The sequence below is a fragment of the Heptranchias perlo genome, chromosome 11, assembly GCF_035084215.1.
Source record: "Heptranchias perlo isolate sHepPer1 chromosome 11, sHepPer1.hap1, whole genome shotgun sequence".
In the NCBI taxonomy this organism is placed as follows: domain Eukaryota; kingdom Metazoa; phylum Chordata; class Chondrichthyes; order Hexanchiformes; family Hexanchidae; genus Heptranchias; species Heptranchias perlo.
In genome coordinates, this window is record NC_090335.1 from 62,047,490 (window position 1) to 62,060,950 (window position 13,461).

At 42.0% G+C, this 13,461-nt stretch overlaps 1 protein-coding gene across 1 annotated transcript in view; it reads right to left on the reverse strand.

Moving 5' to 3' along the window:
- LOC137326993 (transmembrane protein 50B) overlaps positions 1-13,461 on the reverse strand; it is a 52,184-nt gene that overhangs the window by 913 nt on the left and 37,810 nt on the right. The window contains exons 5-6 of the mRNA XM_067992373.1: positions 9,536-9,628; positions 5,420-5,477 (exon numbers count right to left, since the gene is read on the reverse strand). Coding sequence (XP_067848474.1) covers positions 5,420-5,477; positions 9,536-9,628 — 151 coding nt within the window. The remainder of the gene's footprint in view (positions 1-5,419; positions 5,478-9,535; positions 9,629-13,461) is intronic.

A 13,461-nucleotide genomic window follows, 5' to 3' on the forward strand; every position in this document is an offset into this window, starting at 1 on the left:
TAAGCTGAGTCTCCATCTGCCTGCTCAGGTGAACGTGAATGATCCCACAGCATTATTTGAGGAAGAGCCAGAGCTCCCTCATTGTGACCTGGCCAACATTTAACGCTCAACCAACACCACCAAAACCAGATTAAACCATCATTTATTTCATCACTGTTTGTGGAACCTTGCTGTGCGCAAATCAGTTGCCATGTTTCCCTACATGGTAAAAGTGACTACTCTTCAAAAGTAATTCATTGGCTGTGAAACGCTTTGGTGCGTCCTGAGAGGATGAAAGGCTCTACATAAATGTAAGTTTGTTTGTTTGAGAAAAGCAGCGAAAATTTATAAAAATGGAAGGAGAGTTCAGAAGGAATAAGCAACTTTTTCTCGTTTTATAAATAAATAGTGAGTTTCAGGCTATTTGGCTGCAGGAGGTAGAGTCTGAAAGTGACTGGGGCTGAATTATCAGTAGTCACAAGGATTCTCCAATCTTGCTTTGAACAGTATGTTTAATTCAGCTCCTGTGTACTTGTTAGGTTCAGTAACTGTTTTGAGTCAGTACCCTCAAAGTAATAATCAAACTTCTCAGTTACGCAAAAAATATTTCAAAACAAAATTTTTTTAAAAAATGATTTTAGGTTTCAATTGTCTGAATTTTAATGTTAAAACACCCTCAGAATCTTAAACCTTGCTGTTGCTAATCTTAATCTAGAAATACTCGAACCTAGTGATATATACTACAATGAAATTCCTAGTTGCCTGAATGTTTTTCATACTATTCACTAGAAAGCAGCTGATCAGGTGTGTTGAGTCTGGTTGCTAGAATTACTATGAGAGAATGGTGTCCAGAGTACATAATAGCTAGTGTCATCCTGCACTTCTATCTGATGTGAATAGAAGCCACTTTTTTAAAAAAAACATGCAGGACTACACTCCATTAAGCTAAGCTGAGCTAGGATCTACATCAGCTACTTGTGGACTTGACAATACAGTCATGCACTGGGAATTTCCTCAATTTGCTCTCAATCCGTTGCCGTAATTTCACCGGAAGTGTAATAGAAACCCTCTTTATGTGTAAATAGGGTTTCCAATGCAGTAGGGGAGTGGCTCTAAGGAAATTCCCGGCAATGGAAATGCGTTGCTTCCATAAAAAGCACTCTCAAAATATCCAACTATGGGATTAGAAAAAGGTGAATTTAATTTAATGTTAATGTCATAAAAAGTTTTCAAGCTACATTCCATGAAAATCTGTATGCAAAACTAAGCAGCAGTCAGCAGTTCCAGTTAGTCTGTAAAGGTGGGGCGAAACTTTATTAACATCTTCACACTAGAATTTCTGGAGATCTCTACTGCAGCAACTATTTCCACTTGTGCTCTGGAATTCACCCAGTTTACACTGTGGGCAGATACAGAGCACCGGCAGCAATAATGAAACTGTATATGCAAGCTTGCCTCTGTTGACGTTATCCTTTGGTAGCACTAGGAGACCCACCTCTCGAGATTTTAGCAAAATTGTGACAACTTCTCCTCGGATTAATTTAGTGCTACGGTATTTTTTTTTAGGGAATGCAGGTTTCTTTCCCTCCAGTTCCAATTTTGTTCTGTCCTCCATTGAAGGCACTGAGTCTTGCTTGGATACAAAGTGTCAGAGTATCAGTTGCCTTCCAATAGCTCATTGAAATGGCTATTCTATGAGAGATTGGACAGTGTCAGAAGCAACTTAAACAAGGATCCCATCATATTGTCAAGCCCGAGATGGTCCGCACATACGTTCTCTGGAGCAGGAATAACTGGGCAGCTGTGACATGCAAGAATAGCGGCTGATCTTTTTCCCTATCTTAGCCCAAGGGGGCTGCAGCTAATTTTACCCATTAAGCCATTGGGAAAGCTGTGAAGATGTGTTGTTTTTCTTAAATGTGATATTGAAAAGTAGAACTCTTTGTTGCAGCAATGGTGGCACACATATACAGACTTGTGTAGTACACTTCAAACTACAGTATTACCATTATAGCTAAAGTCCCCAGGGAACAAGTCTGTTGCTTGTAACATCCTTACGATACCTTTGGTCTCTAAAGATTAATAAAAGGAACTGAAACCAAGCTGTTGAGCTGATCAGGCTTTCTTGAAAATAAGGTACAACTAGATTTTCACAAAATCTCTACTTAGCGCAAATAATGCAAAGTTACAAGAAATATTTTTTTTAAAATCCAGTTTCAAATACAAACCGCAGGGCACAGAGCACTCGTCTTTATTTTTGTATTCAAGTATTCTACCTCTTTCATCATTTATTGCTCAATTTCTAAAATTCTAATTTTAAAATACTGTTTTGAAGAGTAAAAACAGTTAGGTAACCATTTTAATTTACAAAACTAAAATACAAGTATGTTGTATAAGTGCAATACAAGAAGTACATCAAGCTTGGCAGGTTTTTGGTCAACTGGGAAGAGGGAGGTAAAAATTCACTAGTATCCTTCTGAGATTCATGACTTTAGAGTGGTGTGAATGTGGTGAGCAGGGTAGAAACTGAATGGAAGGGATTCAAACAGAACGTTTTGGGAAATGGATCTAGGAGGAAATGACATGTTCAAGTATCTTAGAGAGAAAAGGAAGGCTAGTGATGGGGCAATAGTTGGGAGAGAATAGTTAGGTTGAGGATAGGTTTTTTTGAGGAAGGGGGTAATGATGGTGATTTTGAAACGAAAAGGGAAATGAAGAAACAGAACCATTTACAATGTCAGCAAGCAGAGTGGCCAGTAATTCAGTGGGGAGGGCCTCATGAGCAGGAGCGGGGTCTTATGGACGACATAAGCTTGGAGAGGGCAGGAAGGAAAGATGGAATAGAAATTGTAAAGTGGCAGGTGATTGGGGGTAGAGTGGGTGGGAGACTTCAGTAGATTAGGAGCATCGAGGGAGGTAGCAGCAAAGGCAGCTGTACGGATGGTCTCTGGCCCAAAAGAAATCCATGCACTCTTCAATAATAACTTGTATTTAGATAGCGCCTTTCACATAGTAAAATGTCCCAAGGCGCTTCACATTAGGTTTGGAGGGGAGTGGGGAAATTGGATTGAAGAGAGACAGAGAAAAGGAGCCTTGGGGTTCCCTGCTCTGCAGGACAATCTTGGAGCAGGAAGAGGTTTTGGTTGAGGAAAGTGAGGCACAGTTGTGCTTAGCATGCTCCAGCCAGATCTGGCAATAAATGACTAGACCAATTGCAAATCAGATGCACTCAAATCTGTGGCCCTCGAAATTAAGGAAGTGAAGATGAGGAAGTACCAGGAAAAGGCAGAGATGGGAGATAGTGATCGATTTGGTAGGAATGAGTACATCAAAGCAGAGACAAAGGAGCAGATCAACAGTGGCAAGAATGTTCTGATGGGTGGAGGGCCTGAGAAAGTAAGTTTTTTTCCCAGGATAGGTGATGTGAGTTGGGGAAGATGAAGGGATGCGATTGTTAAGGGAGATGAGAAAGTTGTCATAGACGATTTCATTGGTGACAGAGGCCTTGGAAGTAGAGAGATACAAGAAATGTCAAAGTCAAGGGGGAAGACTGTGGGTAGGGTCGGAAGAGTTCATGTGAAAGCTGAGACTGAGTGAAGAACGGAGGGCAGAGAAGTCAGAGGAGGGAAACTAGAGGAGTTTAAGTGTAAGTTGAAATCACTAAGAATGAAGTGTCAGGTGCCGAGGCTAAGAAAGAAGAAAAGGGAGGAGAGGTCTGTGAGGAAGTAGGCATGGGGCTTGAGAGGAGAGTACAGATTGAGGATTTGAAGTGAGACACGAAGAGGACGAGGTGCTCAAAAGGAGGCAAAAATGCCAGAAGAATCCAGGGAGAGGTTGATGATAAGATGGAATGATGGAATCTATAGTCAGGTTGAAAGCTTCAGTGAGAGAGGATCTAATGATCATAAGCCAGGTTTCTGTTGGTCAGAATGACAATAGATTCATCTGTGATGAGGTTATGGAAGGAGAGCTTTGCTCATGAGGGAACAAACATTCTGGAGGGTGATATGCAGCGGGGTTGTGATTTATAATCTGCTGGCAGGGTTGGGGTAAAAGGGATGCAAAGGAGATTAGGGAAGTTGGCACAAGGCAGGGAAGTGGTGATAGCCTCACCTAATCTGTGAGGCCTGAGAGACATATGGTTTACAGAAGAGTGCATTCATCCGCTGGTCAGACAACATAGCGATAATCATGGAATTAAGGCTGTTTATGGGGAGAAGACTGGGTATTATTGGCATACTTGTGAAAGCTGATGTCATGCTTACAATATGGAAACAGGACGTTCCACCCAACCAGTCCATGTTGGTTTACCCTGCACACGAACAGTAGTCCTAATTCAATATGCTCGCCCTGATCTCATATCCCTTTATTCCCCGATAGCATTGCTGAGAGGAGTATATAGATGACGAATAGGAGCGGTAAGGATAGAACCATGGGCTAGGGCAGAGCTTAGGCTGTGGGCATTGGATGGGAAGCCATTGCAAGAGGGGATGTGCTGGCTGTGTTGTGAAAGGCAAGACTAGAACTATGAATCAGCAGTGCCACGGAGAAGAGGTGGTGGTCGACCATGTTTAAAGCTGCAGAGAGGTCAAGGAGGGATACAGCATCATGGTCACAGTCACACAGAGTGTTGTTGGTGACTTTGACCAGGATGCTCTCATTGCTGTGGGTGAGGTGGAAGCCAGACTGATGGGATTTAATTAGGAGCAGTGCGCAAGGAGTTGAGAGGTGACAGCACTGTCCAGAACCTTAAGAGAAAGCGATGGTTGAAGATAGGGGTAGTTAGAGGGTGGAAGGGCCAAGGTTACACTTTAAGAAGTGGGGGAGGCAGGCAGGTAGTTTTGAACAAGAGGGGAAACAATGCCTGATGAGAGGGAGTGATTGAGGATGGTCAGCAAGCTCAAGACGAGATGGGATAATGAGTGGTTAGGAGCCGAGTTGGCAGGGGATCAAGAAAGCTGCAGGTGGGTCTCACAGAAGAGATAGAATCATAGACTGCTACAGCACAGAAGGAGGCCATTCGGCCCATCATGCCTTTGCCAGCTGTTTGGTAGAGCTATCTAATCAGTCCCACTCCCCTGCTCTTTCCCCATAGCCCTGTAAATTGTTTCCCTTCAAGTATTTATCCAATTCCCTTTTGAAAGTTACTATTGAATCTGCTTCCATCACCCTTTTGGGCACTGCATTCCAGATCACACACACAAACCTGAGGAAGGAGAAAATCTCCGAAAGCTTGTGAATTTAAAATAAAATTGCTGGACTATAACTTGGTGTTGTAAAATTGTTTACAACAAACAACAATTCACAACAGATGAGTCTGGCAAGGGTGTATGGCCTAGTAAAAAAACGTGTGAGTTAGTGTTTTGTAAGCAAGAAACTATTACACCTCTGAGGAACAATGCAGCAACTGACCATTTCCTGAAGCAAATGACCCACTTACCTGAAAAATATTAATGCATTCTGAAAGAACACAGCCAGGCCTGGATACACATTAAGCTCTGCAACAAAAAGTATCGGAACATTAACCAAGGAAACAGATTAGATTTAGAACATATCGGTTTAAATGGACCAGTTAGATGACACAGATTTTGTCATCTATTTTAATCTGTTCATTTGATTTTATTGAGTTCTAGAAATAGTTTGTAGCTGTAGGTCTTTATTACAGCAAAACAAAAATAAAACACAAACTGAATAAAACTGAAAAAAAATCTATTTTAACTTGACTGGTTAAAAGCACTTAAGGCCTGCTGATATACACACATTAACTGATCACATGGTAATAACAGTTTATTTAATATACTTGTAAGTGGAATTAATATTGAAGTATTAAATTGCAATTGTTCTATAGGGAAGATTTTACTTCATGTGGAACAATTTACTTCATGGCTCAGTCAGTCAATAAACAGAAGAAAATACAATGAAAATGGATTAACAAGATTGACTTGTTTTTTTTGATTGGGTGGGGAACAGGGGATTAAAAAGAGAATCTTTGAGCTCATCAAAATTCATGAAGCAAGCTATTACTTTTGCATTCCCAACACAACATGGGCAGTTGTAACCTGCTACTTCACTGCAGCATTTTCCCTAAACTAAATCCTGAGAACAGCACCTGCTATTCTTCCAGTCTGAATTTCTATTTACACCAACCATTCCTGTGTTTTCTTAGAATGAGACCATCAATTTAATGTGATTGCGCTGTTGACTCATTTCAAAGAACTTGATTGAGACTTTTCACATTGATTCACGCAAGTCTTCATTCTTCACCAGCTATGAATCCTTTCAAATCATTAGTCTGAGCTGTATTCAAATCCAGTACTCTAAATGTATATTAACTGTTAAATTGTTGAATGTAGATTTTATATTTTACTCCTAAAAATAGTCAAACATAGAACTGTGGTACTTTCAGGTTAAGTAAATTCAGGTTAAGGACAAATCTGCTCCTTTTTTTTTATATCTTTGCTCCCTCATGTCCAAGGAGCACACACTTAAGCATATCTGGCACACAAATGGCTTAGCCATCCTTCACTAGAACTGGCTGGATCAAATCAAGCTTTACTCTCCTCTGCCAAAACCACCCACTACTCTAGGATCATCCTGGAGAGCACAGCGAGGCTTCTTTTTTCCACTACCATCTGCCTCCTTAAACCCCTCTCTCCTCTAAGAACAAATGCAAAGAGCTCATGGATTACTTTGTCACCAAGATAGGCCATCTGTTCAGCAGCCTCTGTTGCGTTCCTCTCTCTTCCTCGCATACAACCCAAACTTCATCCAATTGGACCCCCTACCCTAGCCCTGAGCGGACTCTCTAGTTTCTATCCTATTTCACCCCAGGTCCACTCCAAGCTCATTTTGCCCGAGACCGTCCTCCTGTTCCCTTGATTCCCACTGAATTGCTGACAACTTAATTTACCTCCCTGGTTCTCATGCTGGTTAATATTATAAATGGTTCCCTCTTCTCAGGTACTGACCCCCTCCCCTTTCAAAACCACAATCATCAGCTCCCTCCTCAAAAAAAAACCCCACCCTCATCCACTCGGTCTTTGCAAACTACCACCCCATCTCTGATCTCCCGCAACTCTGTTTGAATCCCTTCAATTCCTTCCCTCTCACAGTACTTAAGCAGCCCTAACCAGAGTCATGAACAACGTGCTCCATGACTGTGACTATGGTGCATTATCCCTCCTCGACCTCTCTGCAGCCTTTGACACAGCTGACCTTCTCCTCTGATGTCGAGCTCAGTGGAACGACTTTTACTTGGGTCCACTCTTACCTGATCGCAGTCAAAAAATCTCTATCAATGCCTTCTCTTCTCACCCCCACACCATCACCCCTTTCTCATCTACATGCTGCCCCCTCGACGACTATTACATTTCAGGATTTTTTGGCCATCTTTCCACAAAGGATTTGGGGAAAAGAGTGTTAATGCTGTGTTTTAAAAGCAATGTGTATTTTTTTTTTTAAAAAGGGGGTTCCCAGACAAAGGGTGGTTGATATGCTTAAAGGAAGTTGTTTTCCCCACAAAGTAAATAAATGATTTGGTAGCTTTTCTGGGTAATTGGGAAAACACCTCTCACCCATTGTGTTGGAAAATCTTTTGATCGGTCTCTGTGAAATGAGGGCTAAGAGAGACAGTCACCAAAAAGGCAGTGTGGATTTTGGAAAGAGGACACTGAACAGGCAGTCAGGCAACAAAAGGCTGTGAAAGACAGGAGTCTGCAGGAAGAAGAGGTTCTGCCGTGGAGTGTAGAACAGAATTCAGAAGAGTTAATGTATTCAAGTTAAGTAAGATGATACAAAGATGGGAGGAAAAGTAGAGAGTGAGGGGGACATAAAAAACCTACAAGGGGATATAGACAGGCTGGGTGAGTGGGCGGAGATTTGGCAGATGCAATACAATATTGGAAAATGTGAGGTTATGCACTTTGGCAGGAAAAATCAGAGAGCAAGTTATTATCTTAATGGCAAGAAACTGGAAAGTACTGCAGTACAAAGGGATCTGGGGGTCCTAGTGCAAGAAAATCAAAAATTAGTATGCAGGCGCAGCAGGTGATCAAGAAGGCCAACGGAATGTTGGCGTTTATTGCTAGGGGGATAGAATATAAAAACAGGGAGGTATTGCTGCAGTTATATAAGGTATTGGTGAGACCGCACCTGGAATACTGCATACAGTTTTGGTCTCCATACTTAAGAAAAGACATACTTGCTCTCGAGGCAGTACAAAGAAGGTTCACTCGGTTAATCCCGGGAATGAGGGGGCGGACATATGAGGAGAGGTTGAGTAGATTGGGACTCTACTCATTGGAGTTCAGAAGAATGAGAGGCGATCTTATTGAAACATATAAGATTGTGAAGGGGCTTGATCGGGTGGATGCGGTAAGGATGTTCCCAAGGATGGGTGAAACTAGAACTAGGGGGCATAATCTTAGAATAAGGGGCTGCTCTTTCGAAACAGAGATGAGGAGAAACTTCTTCACTCAGAGGGTAGTAGGTCTGTGGAATTTGCTGCCCCAGGAAGCTGTAGAAGCTACATCATTGAATAAATTTAAAACAGAAATAGACAGTTTCCTAGAAGTAAAGGGAATTAGGGGATACGGGGAGCGGGCAGGAAATTGGACATGAATTTAGATTTGAGGTTAGGATCAGATCAGCCATGATCTTATTGAATGGCGGAGCAGGCTCGAGGGGCCAATTGGCCTACTCCTGCTCCTATTTCTTATGTTCTTATGTTCTAACCCACTTGGTGTGGGGGAATGTCACATGCTCATTATTTTTATACTATTATGTAAAGATAAGTTTTACTGATTTAATTAAGAGAATCTGATCTTAACTATTGCTCTGTACATTTATCTTACAGCGAAATAAAGCTACTCAACAATTCAAACCAAATCTCACCTTATCTACTGTAACCTATACCAGTGCTACAACCTTTCCCCCCGATCTCTCCATTGCTCTGACTCCGGCCTCTTGTGCAACTCACTCCCCCACTCCATTAATGGTTGTGCCTTTAGCTGCCTCGACCCCATGCTCTGGAATTCTCTTCCTAAATCCCTCCACATCGCTCTTCTTTTAAGACCCTAGCATCTTTTAAAGGGAAGAGTAGATAAACATTTGAAGCAGAGGAAGGTACAGGACTATGGGGAGATTGTAGGGCATGAGATTGATTTTGATTTGCTCTAGCAAAGAGCCGGCACAGAAAAGATAGGTCAAATTGACTCATTATATGCTGGAAACTTCAATGGTTTCTCCTGTTGAAGGCCCCAGGAGATTGGAATGCATCTCAGGAAATAGAGGAAGCCCATATTCTACCATCCTGAGGGAATGGCATTCATACAGCAAAGCACTGCAGCAGTGACATTATACTTCTCAATGTCATTCAACCGTGAAATTTTATCTGATAGGGTCAATCTCCATTTAAAACAAATCCTCCAACCAAAATAAAAGAGCACACAGAATTTCCAGCCAACCTTAGATAGACATTAGCTTGGTTGTTATAATACGGGTAAATGTTTAGAAAGTCAGCCATCATTTATAGGACCAGGTAAAAATTACTACTTACTAGGTACAACATACGCCCCAAATAGGATCCACATGGAAGCTATGAGAGATCCAAACATTAGCATGAAACCAATGAAAAGCCAGATTCTTGCGCCTGTGAAAGAATGCAGAAATGTTAGTGCACAAGTAATTGTACACATTGAGCTACTGCAGCAAAAGGAAAAACAAACTTTTCTAAAGTTGCACTCACAGCTGCTCAGTTTACTAAAATACACAAACAATCTTTTCAATTGGTTCCGATGACTTTTCCAATGGCTGGGGAAGCTTTGGACAGATGAGTGGTAACTGAACTGCTTCATTCCTATGCTGGGAGTGGGGAGAGGGAAGAGCACCATAGGAGTGCCTCAGCCAGAATGATAGCCACCTCTTCTGCCCTCACTGATGAGATGGAGCTAGAGAGAGAGAGATAGAGTTGGACAGAGATAGGGATACAGAGATAGAGATGGAGACAGAGAGAGTAATAGAAATCAGATAGAATATCTGTATAGGCCAGGAATGCAAAAACTGTATTGCTGGGCTATTCAGTGGGCTGTGAGCTCAGCCTACTTACAGCAAAGCTGTGGTTTGTGCTATGGGAGGCTGCCAATTGTGTTTACCATCAGCAGTGTTTTACCTGAGAGCAGGTCTCGTGCCTCTGGAGGCATATACAGTATTTATATTGTGAAACTGCCTCTAATTGCAAGTGCTTCCACATCAGGAATTGAGCATGAGAAACAAGCGCGTGCGTACACACACACACACACACACACACACACACACACGGGGGGTGCAAAGAGTGAAGACAAAATAAGGTAAAGAAATTGGGAGGAGAAAGAGAGAAACAATGCCCACCAAGAGGGAGCAGTTGATCATTTTGCCAAAAAGTGGGATGAGAAGGGGTATTTGAGTGATGAGGAGCAGTCAGGATGAGATCAAGGTTGCAGTTAATTAATTAAGTAATTCAGCAGGGAGCTTTAGAAGGCCTTGAAGCAGAGGCGGGTGGGGTGGTAAACGGTGAGGTGCTTGTAAGCAGAGGAGCCAAGCCGCAAGAGGACTGGTCGAGGTGGGAGACAGTGCTTTGGGGGGTTCATAACAGAATGTGTAGCTGGGCCAAGGGGACTTGATGAAGGGAAAAGAATCACTTATGAGACAGGTTTTAGTCAGCCCAGCATGTCAACTGAGTCCTCCAGGATAAGGTCATGGATGTGGAGGCTCCTGTTTACATGGGAGCATTCTGCAGTGGACAGCCACCGTGTCAGAGGTGAATGGAGAGGAAAGGGAGAAGAGAGCAGGTCTGGTGGCAGGAGAAGGGGATGAGACAGTTGCCGTTACTACTTGGGGACAACCAGAGGTAGATGACGTGACAGATGATGCATAGATCGGTGTAAAGGGAAGCCAAATCAGGACCCTAGAGCAGGAGAGGAGATTGGCAGATAGAAGTTTGGGGGCATGTTGCAGAAGTGACGGTGGGGAGGGGGATGGGGGTGAGAGGAAGGGGGTAGTAAGAAGAATGAATGGCTGGGACTCAGAGGAGAGAAGAGGATGGAAATAGAAGGGAACAGAATGGACTAGCAAAGAGGTGGGTGAGCTCGGGTCTGGGGCAGTAGCCAATACATACATACACACACATGAACAAACAAACCAGTGGACAAAGGAGGTATACTTGAAGTTACTTGTACAAAGCTTAAGACAGCGGATCCTGTTCTACACAAATCACCTCACATATCTGTCCCAACTTCACTTAATGTGCTGTTTGAAAAATGTAAACAAAACTGTCACATATAAAATAGACTTGAAGCCACTAAAATTTTAATTGGATCATCTGCTTCACAAAATGTGGTGTTCTTCTGAGTAGCTTTATTTCCATAACTAGGTTAACACAATTGGCTCATCTACAGCCAAGGAGATGATATATCTGTTGTCAATAAAGCTAGTTTGTCAGCAATGAACTAGCTGCTTTTTGTTGTACAAGAACATAAACCATTTCTGTAACCACATCCTTTTCTTCCTCATTAACCACATGCTTCACTGTACTCTCTGGTCTCAATTAACAGAACAGCTTTATCGTTCAAGCTTTTGGAAACAGAGCTAACAAAAAGCACACGCCTCTAAAGTCAGTAACTGTACAGATAGGATCACCGCCATCCATATCCGGCAAAGCACAAACTTTCTTGCAATCTAAATTCTTTCTACAAATTATAGGCTTCTCAGCTCTAACAAAGCTTTTGATTAGCTTTCTTCTCAATTTCTAATTACAATTCCAACTCTCACCAGTTTTGCTCAACAAAATAAGTCAGTTCTAAAAGGCAAGAACCCTTACTCCATTTGAAATGAAACATAACATGAGACAAAGAAGTCTGGGATAGCATGCCAGGACAAGAATAGAATTTACAGTAACAGTCACAGCAGACAATTTTGTACAAGAGTAAACTACCAAACAGGTTTATTCATGGTTAGTCATTTGCAGCAGCAGTAGATACAGCCAGTTGTCAAAGATAGCTTAAATAACAATATAGTTTTGAACCAGCTCACAAAAAGGTAAAACAAACTAAATCAGTGGAGACCCTTTGAATAGCTTTCTTTGCAGACATTTCAAGAAGGTCTAGTAGGTCAGTAGTAAGCTAATGCCTTCTGGTTGCAGTCTTACTCAGAATTACAAAAGGTGCTTCTATCTATGGAATTTGCGGCATGTCTCTACAGCTGTAGTGGTCAGGTCAAAACTGAAAACCAATATATCTGATCCTCATACTCCTCAACTCTCAAGTACAGTACAGCTAAGATGCCAATCTGCAAGACCAAGGCATTTACTTCCACAATGAACAGTGAGCTCCATAACACAATACACAAAGGCATGCCAATGACTACCTGGGGTGCTGACCAGGGCTACCCAAGTCATAGCTCCCCTGATTAGATTGAGGCATGAATTACCCAGTGATAGATGCTAATTGCTTCTAATGCTTGGATTGTTGCTTTCTACAGATGCCAGGTTTGTTGTAGGTAGCTGCTTGACTGACTTCTTTGAGGTGCTTCAGCCAGAAGAATCCCACCAATTTTCCAGCATGCAATGGCAATAGTCATTTTGAGGGCGCTACCTTTCTTAAAAAGAATATGTTTTTAAGCAACAACAACTTGCATTTATATAGCTCCTTTAACGTGGGAAAACATCCCAACATAGTGGGCCAGAATTTGCTGTCAAAATAACAGTGAGGCTAATGGCGCTTCCCATTATTTATGCGCAAATGCTACAGCAACTTCAGGTGAGGGCAGATGCATGGTTAGACGTGGAAATCCAAAAGTTGCTGTCCAAGATGTGCTGCTCCGCCGTTCACGGAAATGGCATCTCGCTGTCTGCCTCACCATTGAAATGCTTTGAACGGTGTGAAGTTGTAGTATTTTTGCAGTAGAAATGAACTAAATTTGACACAGAAATCTTAAGTCTTGCCCAGTTCAGCCTAAGTAGCTTTTTAACAATGTGATAAGTGTTAATTACTGCCAGTCAACCTCTTTGGCACTGAAAATTAACTACTACAAGTGTGGAGTCTCATTCCTTCAGATTTTAATTGTTGGTGGAGATTTTAAAAATGTAAAATGTATTTATTTTTTCCTTTTCCTTTCTGTCTCTTTTCTCTCTCTCATAATCCAATCTTTCTTTCCCTCTCTATATTTTTCTTTCTGTACCTGATTTGACATTGAATTCACCCACTCTAATTCACACTTCTTTCTCAATCCTTGCACTGTTTATTTCACAATCCTTCAATCTGATTGGTTAAGGAGATACCCTGTTGCTTGCCCTGTTCACTCAGGTCCCAGATGCCCTCTTTCCCTCACTACAACGTTATCACCTCACACTTTCAGCAACTTGCCACCTAAAAAAAGTTAAAACCTAAATGTGCATGGGCAAGTCTAACTGATGGTAGACGCTGTTAGATGACCTGCCACAACAAATTA